This window comes from Oryctolagus cuniculus, chromosome 4 (assembly GCF_051225735.1).
Source record: "Oryctolagus cuniculus isolate XC-2025 breed Fujian yellow rabbit chromosome 4, ASM5122573v1, whole genome shotgun sequence".
Taxonomy (NCBI): domain Eukaryota; kingdom Metazoa; phylum Chordata; class Mammalia; order Lagomorpha; family Leporidae; genus Oryctolagus; species Oryctolagus cuniculus.
The window spans coordinates 12,506,838-12,524,851 of record NC_142870.1 but is presented as its reverse complement, the minus strand read 5'-3'; the positions used below and the strand labels follow the sequence as shown (position 1 = coordinate 12,524,851).

The window sequence follows — 18,014 nt, the reverse complement described above, 5'->3', positions numbered from 1 at the left end:
AAGTGGCCCTAATGGGTCACACGACGCTAAGCCTCTCTCTCTGGAGACGGCCCCAGAAGGCGGCCAGGCTGGAACTCCCTGGAGCCCAGTGACAGACCTTCTGGCACCACATGGCACAGCCACCGAGGCGGTGAAGCCGTATTTTACAACACACTAGCCATGGAAGGCCAGGCAGCTGGGCCGCCTCTGTTCACCCCAGTTTGCCTCCCTGAGGCTGGCACTTGTCCTGGTGAGGGGCTCGCTGGGCATCCAGATGGCAGACAGGAACACCTGTGTTCATTCTGACCCGTGGGGTCAAACCTGCACCACCGCTGCCTGGCCACACGCACACGCGTTCTCAGCCTGTGAAAGAGGCTGCGGCCTCTGGTCACCGGGAAGAACGGTGGGCAGCGGATCTTGGAGAGCGGTGACGAGCGGGCTTTCTGAGGGACACAGGGACACGTACCTTTCAGCTCCAGCACCTGCACTATGGTGCTGTCGTCACCAGCAATCAAGAAGGACAGAGCAAACTGGATGTAGGCCAGCCGGACGTCGGGCACTCCCTGAGGACCAAAGAGACCACATGTCACACGCAGAGTTCACGCAGGGCCGAAGGAGACAACAGTGCAACCGGCACGCGCACTCCCGTCTCCAGCCGTGGCACCACCAGCCTCCTGGTCCTGGCCCAGCCATCGGGGGTGGAAGCCCAAAGCCACTGCTCGGCCTTTCCGGGAGGTGGAGGGTTTCCCTTCATCTTTCCCCACAATTCTCTCCACCTTCCTTCTCTTTCGAGCCTTGCTCTCAATATATAACTTGCATATAACCAGTTGTGTCCTGAGTAGACCACATAAGTTCCTTTAGCTCCCGGGCCACACCGGTGCAGGACACAAGACTGCTTGGACCCATCTCCTCTCACTTGCCGATGGGAAGCATCTGTTTTTGAAAATCCAGGGAGAAGGGAGGCGTTGTGCTGCTCCTGCTGAGACACCAGTGGGGACGTGCAGCCTGTGTCGGACATCAGAAATCACTCATCACTCACCCCAGAGACCAGGGCACAGATGCTGCGGGGCTGCAAACACTGCAGAGCCTTCCCAGGCTGGCAGCCTGCGCTGTCCTGCGGGCTTCAGCCGCGGCACCGGACGGGGCGCACCCCTGGCCAGGGCCCAAAGGCAGAGCCCAGCGGCTAACGCTTCTGGGGAAGTCGTGAGGGCCACGGGTGCGTTTTCCCTCCTGGCTCCGCTAGGACATGCCCCATGTCGGCACACCTCGTTCCACATCTGAGGGACCCAAGTGGTCAGGGCTAACGTGTGCGCTCAGGTCCTCCACTGCCGAAAGCAAAGCCACTCCCTCCCCGCAGTCATTCCAATGGCGCCTTAATGCACTGCCAAGGACAAGTCAGCAGCACAGACAAGGACTGTCCTGGACGCCTGGGAAGATTGAGGAGCAGCCCTGCCTTGCAGACGGCCCTGCCCCCCTTGCCAGTGGCAGCAGTGGTGATGACGATGACAACCACTGAGTGTGGACTGTGTGCTAGGCACTATTCTCAACGCTACCCCATTTAGTCCTCAGGACAACCTGAAGAAGAGATGCTTACCGCACCCACTTTACAGATGAGGAAACTGAGGCTTTAAAAACTCACTCAGAGGGTAGGCCCTGTGGCACAGTGTTTGAGCCACTGCTTGGGACTCCCACATCCCATACCAGCACCTGGTCCAAGTCTCAGCTACTTCACTTCCTACTCGGCTTCCTGCTAACGTGCTGGGAGGCAGCAGATGATGGCTTCAGGAGCTGGGTCCCTGCACCCACTGGGAGACCCAGATGGAGCCCCTTGCTCCCAGCAGCCTGGCGCAGCCCCAGCTGTTGTGGGCATCTGGGGAGTGAAGCAGCAGGTTGAAGATGCCTTCCTCCTTCCCTCTCTCCACCTTTCAGATGAATTTAAATAAATAAATAAATCTTAGAAAGAAAAACCTCGCTCGGAGGCACGCAGCAGCTATGGCCCAGAACTGGGGTCATAAGACTGCACAAAACCCCACTACCACGTGTGGGCCTCACAGCAGCTCTGCTTCTCACAGCCTTGGCTCGTCCACGTCACCTCCTCTCAACACGGCACCAGCTGGGTCTCCGTGTAAGGATCTCCCCGGTGCCTTCCTGGTTTACGGGGGAAAGGGCTGCTTTCGGAAAAGGCGAGGATACCCACCCCCGCTGCCTCAGCTGGGATCAAGGCCTCGCACACGCATCACTTCCTGGGCCTGTGTCTGCCTGTGTCACTCACACTCATTTCCTGGGCCTGTGTTTGCCTGTGTCATGCACACTCATTTCCTGGGCCTGTGTCTGCCCGTGTCACGCACACTCACTTCCTGGGCCTGTGTCTGCCCGTGTCACGCACACTCATTCCCTGGGCCTGTGTCTGCCCGTGTCACGCACACTCATTTCCTGGGCCTGTGTCTGCCCGTGTCACGTGGTATTTCAGCGAGCCCTTCTTTGACCAATGCCAGCCTGTTACAAATATACTGAGAGCTTCAACGACCCTCCCTGTTCTGGGGACGGGTCTGCGGGCCTCCTCACAGTGCAGAGCTAGGGTTTGGTGATAACTAGAGCCGAGAACCAGCTGCAGCTCCCAACGCCGCCAAGTGTTACTCACCAATTTATAAAACACCCAGCACATGCACGACCCCACAACTGGGGCTGAGCGAGGATGCAGTGACTAGGATTCTGTCCTTGTCCTGCCGCTCCCAAGCTACCTGGATGTCTCACTGTTCAAATAAAGACGGCACGGATCCAAACGCAGTCACTGCTTGGCCTGGTCTACCTACGCCCTGTGTAGCAACTGACTGCCGGCACAACGCATGCCTGGCGGGATTCAATCGGGCTGCATCTGCTCCCCACAATGGTCTGACTTCCTGCTGAAGCAACAGTACGTGAAACCAGGGCCCTGGAATGCTGGTCCCAACTTCTCCTGTTCTAGATCTTTCTATCCTGCTCGTACACAGCAGAGTTGGACTAGACTCTGGCGGGTCATCCAGCAATCAACTTCTAATTGCAAAGGAATTTGGTTCTCAGCTGCTGACTTCCATCTTGTAAATACCAGACACCCCGATTTCACTGTCCTGACCCTGTGAAGGAAGGGGCAGCATCCCTGCCACACACCTGCCCGCTCCACGCTGGCCCTGGCCAGGGCATCCACACAGCTGCACACTCCTCCATCCAAAGCACCCCACTCCCCGGGGCCAGCACCGCGGTGCGGGGGGTTAAGCTGTCTCCTGTGACGACAGCATCCAGTACGAGTGCCAGGTGGAGGCCCCGCTGCTCCACGTCCCATGCGGCTCCCTGCTAATGCACCCAGGAAGGCAGCGGGAAATGGCCCAAGTGTCTTGGCCCCTGCCACTGGTGTGGGAGACCCAGATGGAATTCCTGGCTTCGGCATGGCCCAGGCCCAGCGATTGCAGCCATCTGGGGAGTGAACCGGCAGGTGCAATATCCTTCTCTATATCTCCTTCTAACTCTGCCTTTCAAATAAATAAATAAATCTTTAAAAACAAAAAACAGGATCCCACTCCCAGCAAAAGCAGGCCCCGTGCCTACTCCTCATTCCTCCTGTGTGACCTCACAGGGTGATCAGCCCAGGAAGAAGACGTCCTGAGCCCTTTAAGGCTTGTTTTGCAAAACGCTGTCTAAAATAGACCAAAATATATTTGGCAAAACTGCTCTCTGGCACAGGATTTTAACAACGCTTTCTCTGGCCGGGTGAGTCCACCCATCATCCTCTTGTACATGAGGCTTTCATAATGCTCAAATGCGCTCATAAAAAAGAAAAAAACTTAACCAGCCTCTTCTACAAATAAATGGCAAGAAAACAAGCAAGGGAGGTTGGGTGGGGCAGGACACAAACAAAAACTCAAAAGACCCAGAAGAGGTTTAAGAAACAAATCGGCCTTGGGGGCTGGCGCTGTGGCACAGTGGGTGAACACCCTGGCCTGAAGCACCGGCGTCCCATATGGGCACCAGTTCTAGTCCCGGCTGCTCCCTTCTGATCCAGCTCTCTGCTGTGGCCTGGGAAAGCAGTAGAAGATGGCCCAAGTCCTTGGGCCCCTGCACCTGCGTGGGAGACCCAGAAGAAGCTCCTGGCTTCAGATCGGAGCAGCTCCAGCCGTTGTGGCCATCTCTCCCTCTCTCTCTCTGCCTCTCCTCTGTGTAACTCTGACTTTCAAATAAATAAGTCTTTAAAAAAAAAAGAAAGAAAGAAAGAAACCTATCAGCCAAACACGACGTGTGGACCTTGTCTGGATCCTGACTTGGACATTCTGAGATCATCAGGAAAACCTGAGGCCACACTGGGTGTCAGAGGATACTGGGAATTCACTAATGGAGTTAGGTATGATAACTGACGACAGCTGTGAAAGATCTTAGACGGTCAGAACACACGCCGAGATATTTAAAGTGAAACGCTTCTGGGCTCTCTGTGTAGACTGCCCCAGACACAGAGAAGGGGGTAGGGACTGAGGCAGGACCACTGGGTGCTCCTTGTATTGTTCCATTTTTTAACATCCTTGACATTCCCTGTATTTAAAAACAAGTCTAATATCTAGAAACCATTTCTGTTTAAGACATTTGATATGGAAGAACCCAGAAAGGATGGTAGAAACGCTTCCATCTTGAAGTAACTCCCATTTTACAGATCCCTGAGCGACGAAATAACCTGCCCTGGCCCCAGGATGGAAGTCCAGGAAGGGAAGGCCCTCTGGGGCTGCCCTCTGCGTGGCCCGGGCACCTCAGTCTACTTGCACGGCTGGAGGGCTGAGGTCCAGGGAGTTGGGCCAGCCTGACGCCAGCTAAGGCCAAAGAACCAGGACATCTGCCCTAGAGGTGGCCAGGACAGGCTTCTCTGGGTGTTACGCATCACTACCTCAGTCTCTCAGCTGGCCAGAGAGCTCAATTCCCAGAGAGAGAGTGTGGCTGCAGCACCGGGTACCCGCAGGGCCCAACTGGCAAGCGGCACGGGCGCTCTGACAGCCTGGAGCTGGCAGGTGCGTGGGGAGCAGGGCCCTTCCCAGGCACGGGCGGTCTCCAACTGTACTTTTCCCCAAGCCTCCCCAAACCCGGATGCAGCTTCTCCGGCTGCCAGGAATCTTGTTCACAATTCTCCTGAAAACAACCACTCACACCCCGCTTCCATCCAGCACGGCCCAGGCCCACCCACTACAGCACAGGCACCGGGGCGGCCTCACCGGTCAGCGCTGCGAGGGTTTCTGCCATGGGAGACGGGACAGCACAGAGGGCTGGGACACGGCAGCCTCGGGGTCAGAGGCGTGTGGGGTTCTCTGGTTACTTCGCAGAGAACACACTCACAAGCCATGTCATCCCCACGCCAGGAAGGCTGCACCTCTGAACCCCAGAGAAGCCCCCAGAGCCCTCCGGATCAGCCTCTGCCTCCTGGACAGACGCCGCCGCCCCACCTAGGTGGGACCAAGGTGTGAGAGAAGCAGACAAACAAACCTTGGGACCCGCCAGAGGAAGGGACATGGGAGGAACAAGACACACGGGGCTCTCACCTTTGAATCCCTCTTGGTCACCAGGGTGTACAAGGTCTTTTTATTCAAATCAAAATGGCCGCAGACGTCCCTGGCAGCTTCAGGACCCTGGGTCACCATGGCGGCCATCATGTTGAGGCAGGCTCGAGCCATCCTGCACGGGGACAAGGACGGCAGGCCTGTCAGGAGCAGCTCAGCTCGCCAGGGAGCCAGCCATACCACATGATCCGCTCTCCCCCGGGCAGAGAACGGAAGGAAGGAGCCACGCAGATGTGCTCTGTTTTTAATAAAAGCAAAACAAGAGCACAGAATGCAAGATGCGAAGATGGGAACGGGTCCCTGGAGGAAACCAGCGTGTGGCCGAGGGGTCCCAACTCAGTTCCGGCATGTGCAGGGCACTGAGGGAGACCTCCTCACAGTGCCTCACAAACCTCCTCATTTTCTCCAAAAGTGAGCTCTTGGCGCCCTCTCTGTCTGCAGGTACCTGCGACAGCTGAGGCACGGGGCTAGGGCCTGGGGAGGCGCCATCCCGAAAGACAGGTGAGGGCCTGGCCGTGTGCACCCCACATCCTCATCAACAGACAGAGAATGTTCTGTGCAGACGGATGGCCATCTCTGGGAGAAACACAGAGCAGGCTGAAGGGACAGAGGGGACGGTACAAGTGCTGTGGGAGGCAGTGTGGTCGTCGGACGTCTTGCCCAGTGACACCCCTGCACAGTCCCAGGGCACAGAGAACCCCGCGCCGAGAGGCGAGCCTCCAAGGCAGGAGGACATGAGCGGGGCAAGCTTGCTGGGGTTTTCCTAGGGCACTGATGGCAGGGGCTGCTCTCAGAGGAAGGGGGGCAGAGACACGGCCCAGAAGCCCTGCTAACAGCTCAGCTGTCCCTCATGGGCGAAGGCCAACGTCAAACACTCCTGCCGAGAGCAAACCCAAAGCCGGTCCTTGCCAGGCGCAGGCGCGCGGCGGCTCACCTGTACCCCGAGGCGTACAGGGACTCACAGATGAGCTTCATGTGGTTGTTCAGCAGCTTCTTCACGATGTGGGTGCCCGCGACGTGAAAATGCGACAGATCGCTGGCTGTCCTCAGCAGGATGGCTTCCAAAACTTGAAATATTAGCAGCATCTGCAAAGGCAGGACTCAGTCGCGTGTGAACCACTGCATCCCCGTTCCTCCCGCACAGAAATGCTCCTCGGTGTTGGCCATGGTCACTGCGGGCTCAAAACCCCCAACCTGCGGGATGAGGCCTCCCCAGACCCTGGGCCGAGGCAAGGAAGCTGGGGGGTGCCGGCCTAGCAGGCCAACCCACCAAGACCAAAGCCCTCAGCTCTGCCCCCCCAGTCTAGCCAAGCAGACGATAGCCGGCGTACAGCCGCACAACCTGAACCCAAAGAGGAAAGAGACACCGAGCAGCGGGCCCACAGCTCGAGGCCATTCAGTTACAGCGCTCACTCCCACGTCTCAACAGGTCCTCACGTGTTCAGGAGATAATGCAACCTGTGTTCTCAGTCTGTGTCCACCGTGCTAAAACCAAGCGCGTTTTGATTGAGACCCTTTGCTCCACCATTCGCCGGGTGCTAACAAGGCTGTGTTTCAGGGACCACGAAGGCAGGGCTGAACGCGGCCCGGGGCACAGGCACAAAGCGTGGTGGTCTGAGGAAGCTGGGGCTGTCCAGCACCCCCACACGCTCGCCAGGCGGGCAGGGCCCACGTACTTCACTTTCGGGCCGCTTCTCCCCACTCAGGAGCTGGAAGACCTCGGCGCACTCGACGGAGATCTTTATGTACCCTTCCACCACATCATACATGTCCTCGCTCGGCAGCTTCCTGGCAGTGGACACGAACGCCTCCAAGGCTGAAATGAGAGTTGTGTCCAATCGTGAACGAGCGCAGCCTCCCCCGACACCGTCCCGGCCACGACGGCCCCTGGGCCCCCACACGGAGCAGCAGCGGTGAGTGCTGCAGACCCGGCTGCCCCCACCCTCCACGTGCACACGCTGACGCCTTAACCCCCAGAGACGGCATGGAGACAGGGCCTTTGGGGGGTGATCGCAGTCACTGAGGGTGGGGCCAATCCAGCAGGTCTGGGGTCCTCTTAAGGAGGGGAGGGAGACGACAGAACTGTGTGGGAACAGGGAAACAAGGCAGCCGTAAGCAAGCCGGGAAGAGAGCCCCCTACCGGGGCCCTGGCTTAGCCCTGCCACCTTCAGAACCGGGAGACGACCATCTCTGATGTATACGCCACCCAGGCTGTGGCACTCTGTTACGGCCAACCGAGCAGATGAACCCACAGGGACGTTATCAAGACACCCAGGAAAGACGACGCAGGAGAGGAACAGAGCAAACCGCCCGCCCACACTCACGGGCTTGCTCCTGGCTCCTGCAGTTACTCCTCTGGACGCTCCCCGCCCCTCAGCTTGCCTTCCTGAAGCCATAAAATGGGCTCACAGCAAGGTAATGAAGCACTACCACAAGCCTTACCTGTACTCTATCAGTTAGGTCTCACCGTGACCCACCGCCCTCGGCACTAGCATTTCCTTCCATTTTACAGATGAGAAAACTGAGGCCCTTGTGCAGGGCGACACAGCCAGGAAGTGGCACAACAGAAGCAGCCTGGCTCTGGAGCCCACGGAGCACCCCTTCACGCTCATGGAATTGATCCCTGGGGCTCGGGGGCGGGGGGGAGAGGGCGCGTGGTGTCCGAGTGGGGCCTGGCCCACTGTCGGCACCAGGCCCGCCAGCTGACCCAGTTCCACACACGTAGGGCTGAATTTGGAGACTTCTGGGGCCACAAGCAGGATTTAACACTAAGAACATAGCAGGCAAGAACGTAAACTCTGGAGCGGTGGCCTGGCCATGCGCCTGTGAGCTCTGGGGAGGTGAGCGAGTCACTGCAGTCCGAGTTTCATCACCACACCTGAGAAACGAGAGCCATGACGGGACCTACTTCCCAGGGCCCACGGGAGCACACAGCGCAGAGCTCCCACGGAACGCACCTCAGCCTCGCGCCTAGCACAGAGCGAACCCTCAGAAAGGGCCCTGGCTGTCCTCAGCGGCAGCAGCGTCTATCAGGTCATTCAGCCCTCTGCTGGCCTGCAAAGGTCTTTTTAATTTTTTTTTAAAGAAAGATTTATTTTATTTATTTGAAAGGCAGAGTTACAGAGAGCAGTAGAGACAGAGAGCAGCTGAGCTGATCTGAAGTCAGGAGCCAGGGCTTCTTCCAGGTCTCCCACATGGGTACATAGGTCCAAGGACTCGGGCCATCCTCTGCTGCTTTCCCAGGCGCATTAGCAGGGAGCTGGACTGGAAGTGGAGCAGCCGGGACTCGAACTGGCGCCCACTTGGGATGCCAGTGCTGCAGGCTGGGGCTTTAACCCGCTGTGCCCCAGCCCGGCCCCAGTGCAATCACCACGTAGGCTGTAGTGCGGCACTCCCCAGCAGCTGTACTCACCCCCTAAACACCCACCAAGCACCTGTGCTTGTGGTGCGGCAGGCTCAAGGCTCTGGGGCCAGACTCCACTGCTGCCTCCAGCTCATGAGCAGGGGTGAGGCTGCTCCGGCCGGGTAGCTGTGCGGCACCTGAGCACTCACAAGACCCCACTGCCTCCTTCAAGAAAGCAGAACACCGGGGAGAGCCAGGGTTGCTAATGCAGAGGGTAGTCAGTGCTGTTTCTCTTCCAGGACTCATGTGCCACACTCTCACTTAACTCTGGGCAGTCCAGGTACAGCAGGCGGGGACTGCTGGCCCAGTGCACCTGTCCTCTCTCTGTATGCACCACTCCCTGAGGGGTGGCTGGGATGTGCTGCTGAACAAACTGGCAAGGCCTCCACCCACGTAGTACTTACTTATGAATATTACTTATGAATATTTATGAGGCACTCACCACAACCTCTGCAATAGACAGGGACGGCACAGTGCAGGAAGAGGGCTAGGAAGCACGACTCAGGGGTGCATGGGATGTGGTTTTAACTGGGGAGCAAGATTTACACCGGAGGGGGGAGGTTTTCCCTACAGAACACTGAAACCGACAATGCTAAGAGTAAGAACGAGTCGGAGGGCTGCAGGCCAAGGATCTGCCAAGGCCCAAAACTGGAGGGTGCAGAGGGCGGGGCCCAGTAGGTGAACAAGTGGGGAGGGTGATCTGAGACAAAGCGAGGTATAGTAATGACCTTGTATTTTATCCTAAAGACCCTGGGACATCCCTGGAGGTTGTCATGAGAGAAGTGAAATGATCAGATCAGAAGTTTTAAAAGCTCAGGGGGGGGGGCAGCGTTGTGGCATAAAGCCGCCACCTGCAACACCGGCATCCCACGTGGGTGCTGGTTCGAGTTCCAGCTGTCCCACTTCCCCGCTAGGAGAGCAACGGAAGATGACCCAAGTGCTTGGACCCCTGCAGCCATGTGGGAGACCCAGAAGCTCCTGGCTTCAGCCTGGCCCAGCCCTGGCCACTGCAGCCATTTGGGAGTACACCAGCAGATGGAAGAACCATCTCTTTCTGTCTCTCTGTAACTCCTTTAATAAATAAATATACAATATTAAAAAGGAAAGCTCATCCCACTGCTGCACGTAGAGGGCACAAGAGTAGGAAAGGGAGAACGACCCGGGCAGCCCCAGCCACAGGCCCAGCAGGGACTGACGGCACCCAGGCTAGAACGAGGATGAGGATGATGGAGGGGACGCGTCCAGGCCCAGCGGGACAGAGGCAGATGCACCTGCAGGAGCACCCAGGTGACCAGAGTTAGCCCTTCCTGTCACGGGGACACAGAAGCAAGCGGGGATGGGACTTCCACCACAGGATCTGAAGCACACGGCTTCCTCCTCCTGACGCCGACGCCGACGCACCCCGAGCCCTCGGGGTCTGCACCGTGTGACACCCAGCCCTTTCCTCCACTACACGGTAGGGAGCGGCATCAGAACCTTCCCCCAGCTTGCACCCGCTGCACCCCAGCTCCCAGCAATGCCACCTCGAGAGTCACGAAAGCGTATCAGCAACCAACAGAGCCTCCCACGAGGGAGTCACGCTTCCACCCGTGCCATCGGCCTCACCGAATCTCCTGGTCCGCCCTTCACCTGCACCGACGCCTGTCGGCATGAGGCAGCAGCTGCGGGCCGTGGCGGTCTCTATGAAACAGGGCGAAGGACCTTTGCAAAAATGACTGCTGGGGCCGGCGCTGTGGCGTAGTGAGTAAGCCGTGGCTGCAGTGCCGGCATTTCATATGGGCGCCGATTCAAGTCTCGGCTGCTCCTCTTCCGATCCAGCTCTCTGCTGTGGCCTGGGAAAGCAGTAGAGGATGGCCCAAGTCCTTGGGTCCCTGCACCTGTGTGGAAGACCTGGAAGAAGCTCCTGGCTCCTGGCTTTGGATTGGCGCAGCTCCGGCCGTTGCGGCCATCTGGGGAGTGCGCCAGCGGATGGAAGACCGACCTCTCTCTCTCTCCTTCTGTGTAACTGACTTTCAAATAAATAAATAAATCTTAAAAATTAAAAAAAAAAAAACGTGACTGCCTTTGCCAGAAACGCTCCAACCCCTGCCCCACCCCACACCGCTCCTGAAAAGCCGCCTCCTCTGGGAGTTTTCTCTGGTCCCCCGGGTTGAGCTGCAAGCAGCGTCAAGCATCCCCAAGCTCCATGCACCTCTGCTCTGGAGGACCCGGCTGGACCGGTAAGGAATGCGACATTGTGGACTGCCCTCTCCCTCCCCCCGCCCGACTGTGGGCCCCACAGCGGCAGGGCCCACGTCAGACTTGTGTTCATCCTTTTACCGCTACCCTACCAAATAAAAGCCCCTAGTACGTACTGAAGTGTGAGTGAGTGAAACGTAGAATCCTGTACTACCACTGGCCAGTGTTCAAATATTTTTTAAAATCTGTAGGAGGGGCCGGCATTGTGGTGCAGCGGGCTGAGCCACAGCCTGCGACGCTGGCATTCCATATGGGCACCCAGCTCCTTGCCAAGGCACCTGAGAAAGCAGCAGCAGAAGATGGTCCAAGTCCTCCAGCCCCTGCACCCATGAGGGAAGACAAGGATGAAGCTCCCGGCTTCGGCCTGGCCCAGCCCCAGCTGTTGTAGCCATCTGGGGAGTGAACCAGTGGACCGAAGATCTCTCTCCCTCTCTGCAACTCTGCCTTCAGATAAATAAATCTTTTATTTTTTATTTATTTATTTGAAAGGCAGAGTTAGAGAGAGGCAGAGGCTGCTGGTTCACTCCCCAGATGGCCGCAAGGCCCAGAGCTGTGTTGATCCAAAGCCAGGAGCCAGGAGCTTCTTCCGGGTCTCCCACGCAGGCGCAGGGACCCAAGCTCTTGGGCCATCTTCTACTGCTTTCCCAGGCCACAGCGAGGAGCTGGATGGGAAGTGGAGCAGCTGGGACTTGAACCAGAGCCCATAGGGATGCCAACACTGCAGGTGGTGGCTTTACCCACTATGCCACAGTGTTGGCCCCAAAATAAATCTTTAAAAAAAGAAAAAAACCTGTAGGAGGGGCCAGCATTGTAGTGCACAGGGCTAAGCCAGCACCTGCAACGTTGGCATTCTATATGGGTGCTGATTCTTGTCCCGACTGCCCCGATCCAGCTCCCTGCTAACGCTCCTGGAAAAGCAACACAAGATGGTCCAAGTCCTCGAGCCCCTGTCACCCAGAGGGAGACCTGGAAGAAGCTCCTGCCTCCTGGCTTCGGCCTGGCCCAGCCCAGTTATTGCAGGCATCTGGGGACTGACCAGCAGGTGGACGATTTCTCTCTCTCCCTCCCTCCCTCTAACTCTGCCTTTCAAACAAATAAAAATAAGTAAACCTTAAAAAAAAATTCTGTAGGAGAAAAATCGCAATCGAGGCGAGTCTGACCGCTACACTTCATCATCCCGTTAACCTGGGGGAAACACCGGCCCTGTTTAATTTTAGCACTCTGACCACGTCTGCACACAGCCCGTTCACTGGTATTTCTTCCCTGACAACCTGCACCTTTTCCAAGTGACGCCAGGCAGCTGCGAGGGGCGGCCGCGCTGCACAGGAAGCCACTGGGCCCCGGGCCCGGCTTTGGGCTCTGCTGCCCGGGAGCGGTCAGCGCGGGGCTGGAGGCTCAGGGTGCTCCCGACGGGGCACCCCGGCTTCACGTTCCTGACAACAGCAAGCGCGCGGCCGGACAGCTCCCCGGCGAGGAAAGGTGCGGGCCCAATCACCGGGGCCTGGGTTCCCCGCAGCCGCGGAAGCCTGGCTCGCACCCTCGGGGCCGCGAACGCTGCCCGCACACGGAGAACACCGGGCAGGCACGTGCTCCCGCCCCGCACTCACCCGCAGCGGCGCTCTGCGGGTCCCTCAGCTGAGCCTTGAACTGCACGCCCGTGAGCTCTTCCTTGCGGGCCCGCTTGGCTGCTCCCGCTGGCAAGGCCGCCCCGTCCTGGCCGCCCCGGGCCTTCCTCTTGGGAACCCCCATCGCAGCGAGGCCGGGGCGCGACGTCGACCACGCACCTGCGGGGGGAAGCCGGAGAGAGGGCGCGTGCACAGGGCTGACACGCACCTGGGCTCCTACACATGGCCCGGAAGGGGCGGGGCGTGCGGAAGACGCTGGGCCTCTGGGAGCCGGGCTCGGCGGAAGGGGCGGGGCTCGAGGACGGAGCCGGCGGAAGGGGCGGGGCCCGGGAGGGCGGGGCAGCGGGGTTGCTAGGTTACGGAGTCCGGGCGCTTTTGGTTTTCCGCCTGTCGCTGTGGCTGTGGCTCACGCCGGCGCCTCGGAGCCCCGTGGCGGAAGAACTCCCAGACTCCGTCTCCCTCCGACCCTGTGCGCCGTGGCAGGGACTTGGTTCTGGACCCGCAGGCGCCTGAAGCTGTCATCTGAAGACCCTGCCTCACGCGCTCCGGGATGCGCCGCGCCCTGCGCCTGGGGGTGGGTTCCCTCTGGCTCGCTGACCAGCAGGCGTGGTTAGTTAAGCTGGGAGGTCGTCCGGCCCCGACGCCTGGCCGAGGACTGTGCAGGTGCCCCCGACCCCCGCCCCAGGGCGGCCACCCGCTAAGAGCAGACCGGCTGGTCGGGTAGGAGTCGCTGCGCTCCTGGGACCGCGCGGCTGGACGGAGGGTCTCGGGGAGGGGGACGAGGGTGCAGACCGGCAGGGGACGGCCCGGGCCTCCACATCTAAATCCCATCGGTGGAAGAGAGAGACGGCGAGGAGCTGGCTGCCTCCGGGCGCCCGCGTCCCGCGTCGGAGTGCGCGGTTCCAGTTCTCCGCCTCCGATCCGGCTTCCTGCTGCTGCTCAAGTCCTTGGGCCCCTGCCACGCACGAGGGACACCGACTGAGTTCCCGCTGCTGTTGCGGGAGGAACCAGCAGATGTGAACGGTGAAGGGAAAATTTTTGAAAATAAATAAAAGCCCTGCCCAACCCTTGGGACTGCCTTGGAACAGTAAAGGATGCAATATTTGAAAAAATGCTTTGAAAGGGAAAAAGTGCACTGTACTTGTGTAAGATGCCCTTAATTGACTTGTCGGATGCACTACATGCACTGAAATAAAATGGAGGTAAAAATGAGTAAGTGGGGGCCGGTGCCGCGGCTTAGCTAGTGAGGCCGCCCCCTGCAGTGCCGGCGTTCTAGTTGGCATTGGAGTCCAGGCTGCTCCACTTCCGATCCAGCTCTCTGCTATGGCCTGGGAAAGCAGTGGAAGATGGCCCAAGTCCTTGGAACCCTGCATCTGCATGGGAGACCCAGAAGAAGCTCCCGGCTCCTGGCTTCGGATCGGTGCCGCTCTGGCCGTTGTGGCCACCTGGGGAGTGAACCAGCAGATGGAAGACCTCTCTCTCTCTCTCTGCCTCTCCTCTGTGTAACTCTTCCTTACAAATAAATATTTTTTTAAAAAATTGAATGTGAAAACAGGCAGGTGCATTTTTAAAATACGACTTAATACTTGAGTATGCAGTCAAATCAGCTAAGAGCTGACGAGTTTGATGATTCCTGGAATTCTTTGCCAGGCTGTCCTCTAGGCCAAGCAAATATGGACTTTTGCTCTGCAAGTAGATGTTTTGTTTTGGTAAAATTTATTTATTTATTTGAAAGTCAGAGTTACACAGAGAGAGGAGAGGCAGAGAAAGAGAGAGAGAGAGAGGTCTTCCATCCGATGGTTCACTCTCCAATTGGCCACAACTGCCGGAGCTGTGCCAATCCGAAGCCAGGAGCGAGGATCTTCTTCCAGGTCTCCCACGTGGGTGCAGGGGCCCAAGCACTTGGGCCATCTTCCACTGCTTTCCCAGGCCATAGCAGAGAGCTGGATCGGAAGTGGAGCAGCCGGGTCCCAAACTGGTGCCCATATGGGATGCCGGCACTGCAGGTCAGGGCATTAACCCGCTGCGCCACAGCAGCGCCGCCCCAGTAGATGTATTTTGAGCATCTGAGGACAGTGGCCTTTTGGGACCTGTTGGGGTTTCCTAGACTGTACTGGAAAAAGGCACCCAGTGTTGACCACAGCCACTGCGTATGGGAATGTCAGAGAGGGAGCTGCCCCTGCTGATTTGAGCGGAGGCTGCAATATTAAGAGAACGGGATATGCTCAAAATCAGACTGCAAAAGACACCACTCTTCTTACTCTTAGCGAAAACAGACTTCTGGTCCACATCGGTTCTCTGGTGCGTTGTCACACCAGCTTGGTTTTCTGCCGGGACAAATCGACCAAAAGAGACAGCAGCATAGTCAAAGCTTCAGTTTCTGACTGTGTGACCCTGGGCAAGTTACGGTTGTTCTGGACTGATTTGCCTCACAATTAATTAGTGCCAGGAAGTCGCCAGGATTGCCCAGCTAAAGGGGAAGCCAGAAGTCACCCAGTGTATCCAGCCCCAAGTTCAAGAAATCGGAGTTGGCAGTGCCCATCCCAGCCTCAGCCAGGGACAACCCTGATTGGCAGGAAATGGGTAAGAAAGCCCAGGCAGATGCTTCAGGAACACCATCCAGTGCCAGCAGTCATTGGCACCAGGTCACAGCCCTCTGCCCAGACTCTGGCTCGGCACCCCACCTCCAGGGAGTGGCGTGGCTCTGCATAGAAAAGGCCTGCACGGGTTAGTCCCCAGGGGCGTTCTGAGCTGTGACAGACTGAGCATCCCTGTTCCTGGGCTACTGGAAGCTGGAATCCCACTCGGCGTTTGCACTTGTTCCCTCCCCCGAAACTGCCTGGGCTCCCTGTGGCTCAGCCTCTCCCTTGAGGAAAGCCTCGATCTCTCCATCCCCCATTCTCTATCTCCTTACCCTCCTCCTTTGACCTTTGACCTTATCACCCTGTGATAGTAGATATTCTTTATTAAAATGTGGACTGTAGACTGGCACACAACAAAATTCAGTGCTCGCCTCGCACTGCCCAGACCACAACACCATAGGATTCAACAAATGCTTGCTAAGTAGATGTCTGTATAAATATGACTATGGATGACTGGACACATCGACCTGGGTCTTGTGCGTGATTTATGTGAGTCTACCCTAAAGGACCAATTCACTCCTAGAACAGTGTCCGAGACTTCTGAGTCAGTAATCCCATGAATGGACCCCCTGGACCTCGGTGAATTAGCCGAGGGAAGCGTCCCACCCGAGGAGCCTGCCGGTTCCTCTCCTGAGGCCACACTGCACATTCACACCGCACGTTCACACCTGTTAATTGTGTTCCTTGCTCCTTTCAATCTGCAGTGATAGACTCAAGTTCTAGAAAGGCGTGAAAGGAGACGCTCAGTCAGGACCCACGTCAAGTTCATGTTAAACCGCATCCTTTATAGACTCAGAATGTGAGAAGAATGCACTACTGTACACAAAGTAAAGCTGTTTTGATTGATTTGTCCTGCGTTGTTTCATCTGGATAAAGGCTTGTTAATTCAATCGCATGTTGAGGCGAGGTATAGCATTGTTTATGCAAATTCTGATCTCTGTAATTTCAATTGTAAGAGAGACTCAAACTGAGAAACCACCAATTTTTTAAAAATTTATTTATTTGAAAGGCAGAGTGGAAGAGACACAGAGAGAGAGAGAGAGACAGAAAGAGAGATCTTCCATCAGCTGGTTCACTCCCTGAATGGCGGCAACAGCCAGGTCTGGCCCAGGCTGAAGGCGGGAGTGAAGAACTCCATCCTGGTCTCCCACGCGGGTGCAGGGGCCCAAGCACTTGGTCCGTCATTTGCTGCCTTCCCAGGCACGTGAGCAGGGAGCTCGAGCAGCAGCAGAGCAGCCAGGACCTGAACCAACATTCTGACAAGGGATGCCAGCACTGCAGGCGGCAGCTTAACCCCCGTGGCACCACATTGCCAGTGCCAGTAGTGAGTGATTTAGTGTGACATTTGCACAGATCAATTATCTGCTTTAACAAGGAAAACAATGATTTCAAAGACAGTCGTTGTGAACTTCAGTGAAGGATGCAAGAGAAGTAAACCTCAATTCGATTCAACGGAACCCAATATATCTGCCAATATGCACTGTGCATATTGCATTATACAACCAGCCTTAATAAATCCAAAAGTATAAAACAGTATGCTGTACCCATCCCAGGGGACTTACAGCACCGTGGAGGGTATGAGCTCAATTGCAATAACAAGTTAAACCAAGAATCCAAAATGATATAAAATGTTTCAAGGCCATCTTATAATTAAAAGGATTATTTGAGCAACAGACACATCACCTTAATATAATCCAGGCTAGATCGCTGTATACTTCCTATCAAAATGATAGTAACGGAGAGAAAAACCAGGAGCTTTGAGTTTGTCCATTTTTTTTTCCTGAAACAAAACTGAAGAAAGATTAAAAAAAAAAAAAAATCCCTTCTTGTTCAATACGGAGTAAAATAGCCATACCCGTGAAGCCAGTCTCAATTAAAAAAAAAAAAAAAAACAACTCATGACTTAGATGCGTTTTGTCTTCTTAAATCCCCCAGACCACTGTGCACACAGCCCGACCCCCAGAACGGATCTCCCCGGGAAGTGCCTGCCCCTGGGATTGTTCCTGCTTGGATCGCTATGTGTGCTAGGCTCCCCTACTCTCCCTCCTTACAAAGCAGTGCTATGAGCTGGACAGCAGGAAATTAGATTAGATAGAAACAGGAGAAGAAATGACTTGAATAGAAATGTATCCAAGTTAATAGACAGAAGAGGCATTTCTGCAAACAGAGGATGTACGGTTTTTCAGCAAACATGGAATAGCCCTGGAGACTGACCATGTTCTACACCACAAAGGAGGCCCTGATAAACCCCGGAAAATCAGCATTGTACCAGCATGCCGTCTGATCAAGCAAGAAAGTTAGACCTTGATAATAAGAGGCTGGGTTTTTGAAATCCCACCAGTCTAAGTGGGATGAGAATGGGACTGACTTTTGCTAAATGATACTTTGAAAGCAGAAGGGAAATTATGAAAGACTTGGAATGCAGCAAAATGAGTGCCTTATTATCAAGATCAGAGGACACAGTGCTTAGAATTTGGCATCAGAAAGCGAAAAGGGTTGAAAATAAGTGAGCTAATCAAAAATGTTCAAATCAAGAAATTGGAAAAAATGCAATAACCTA

At 56.3% G+C, this 18,014-nt stretch overlaps 1 protein-coding gene across 5 annotated transcripts in view; it reads right to left on the bottom strand.

Annotated features, from left to right (window-relative positions):
- URB1 (URB1 ribosome biogenesis factor) overlaps positions 1–13,094 on the bottom strand; it is a 79,752-nt gene extending 66,658 nt beyond the window's left edge. For 4 of the 5 annotated variants that reach the window (XR_011387734.2, XR_011387733.2, XR_016232283.1 and 1 more), the window contains exons 1-5: positions 12,795–13,069; positions 7,223–7,362; positions 6,481–6,632; positions 5,529–5,661; positions 446–542 (exon numbers count right to left, since the gene is read on the bottom strand). Coding sequence is in view for 2 of the 5 variants with exons in the window: in XM_070071878.2 (XP_069927979.2) it covers positions 446–542; positions 5,529–5,661; positions 6,481–6,632; positions 7,223–7,362; positions 12,795–12,936 (664 nt within the window). In the remaining 3 variants the exon portion in view is untranslated. Of the gene's footprint in view, positions 1–445; positions 543–5,528; positions 5,662–6,480; positions 6,633–7,222; positions 7,363–12,794 lie in introns of all 5 variants that reach the window. The other variant, XM_089330589.1, reaches the window with a different exon arrangement.
- Positions 13,095–18,014: the final 4,920 nt, after the last annotated feature.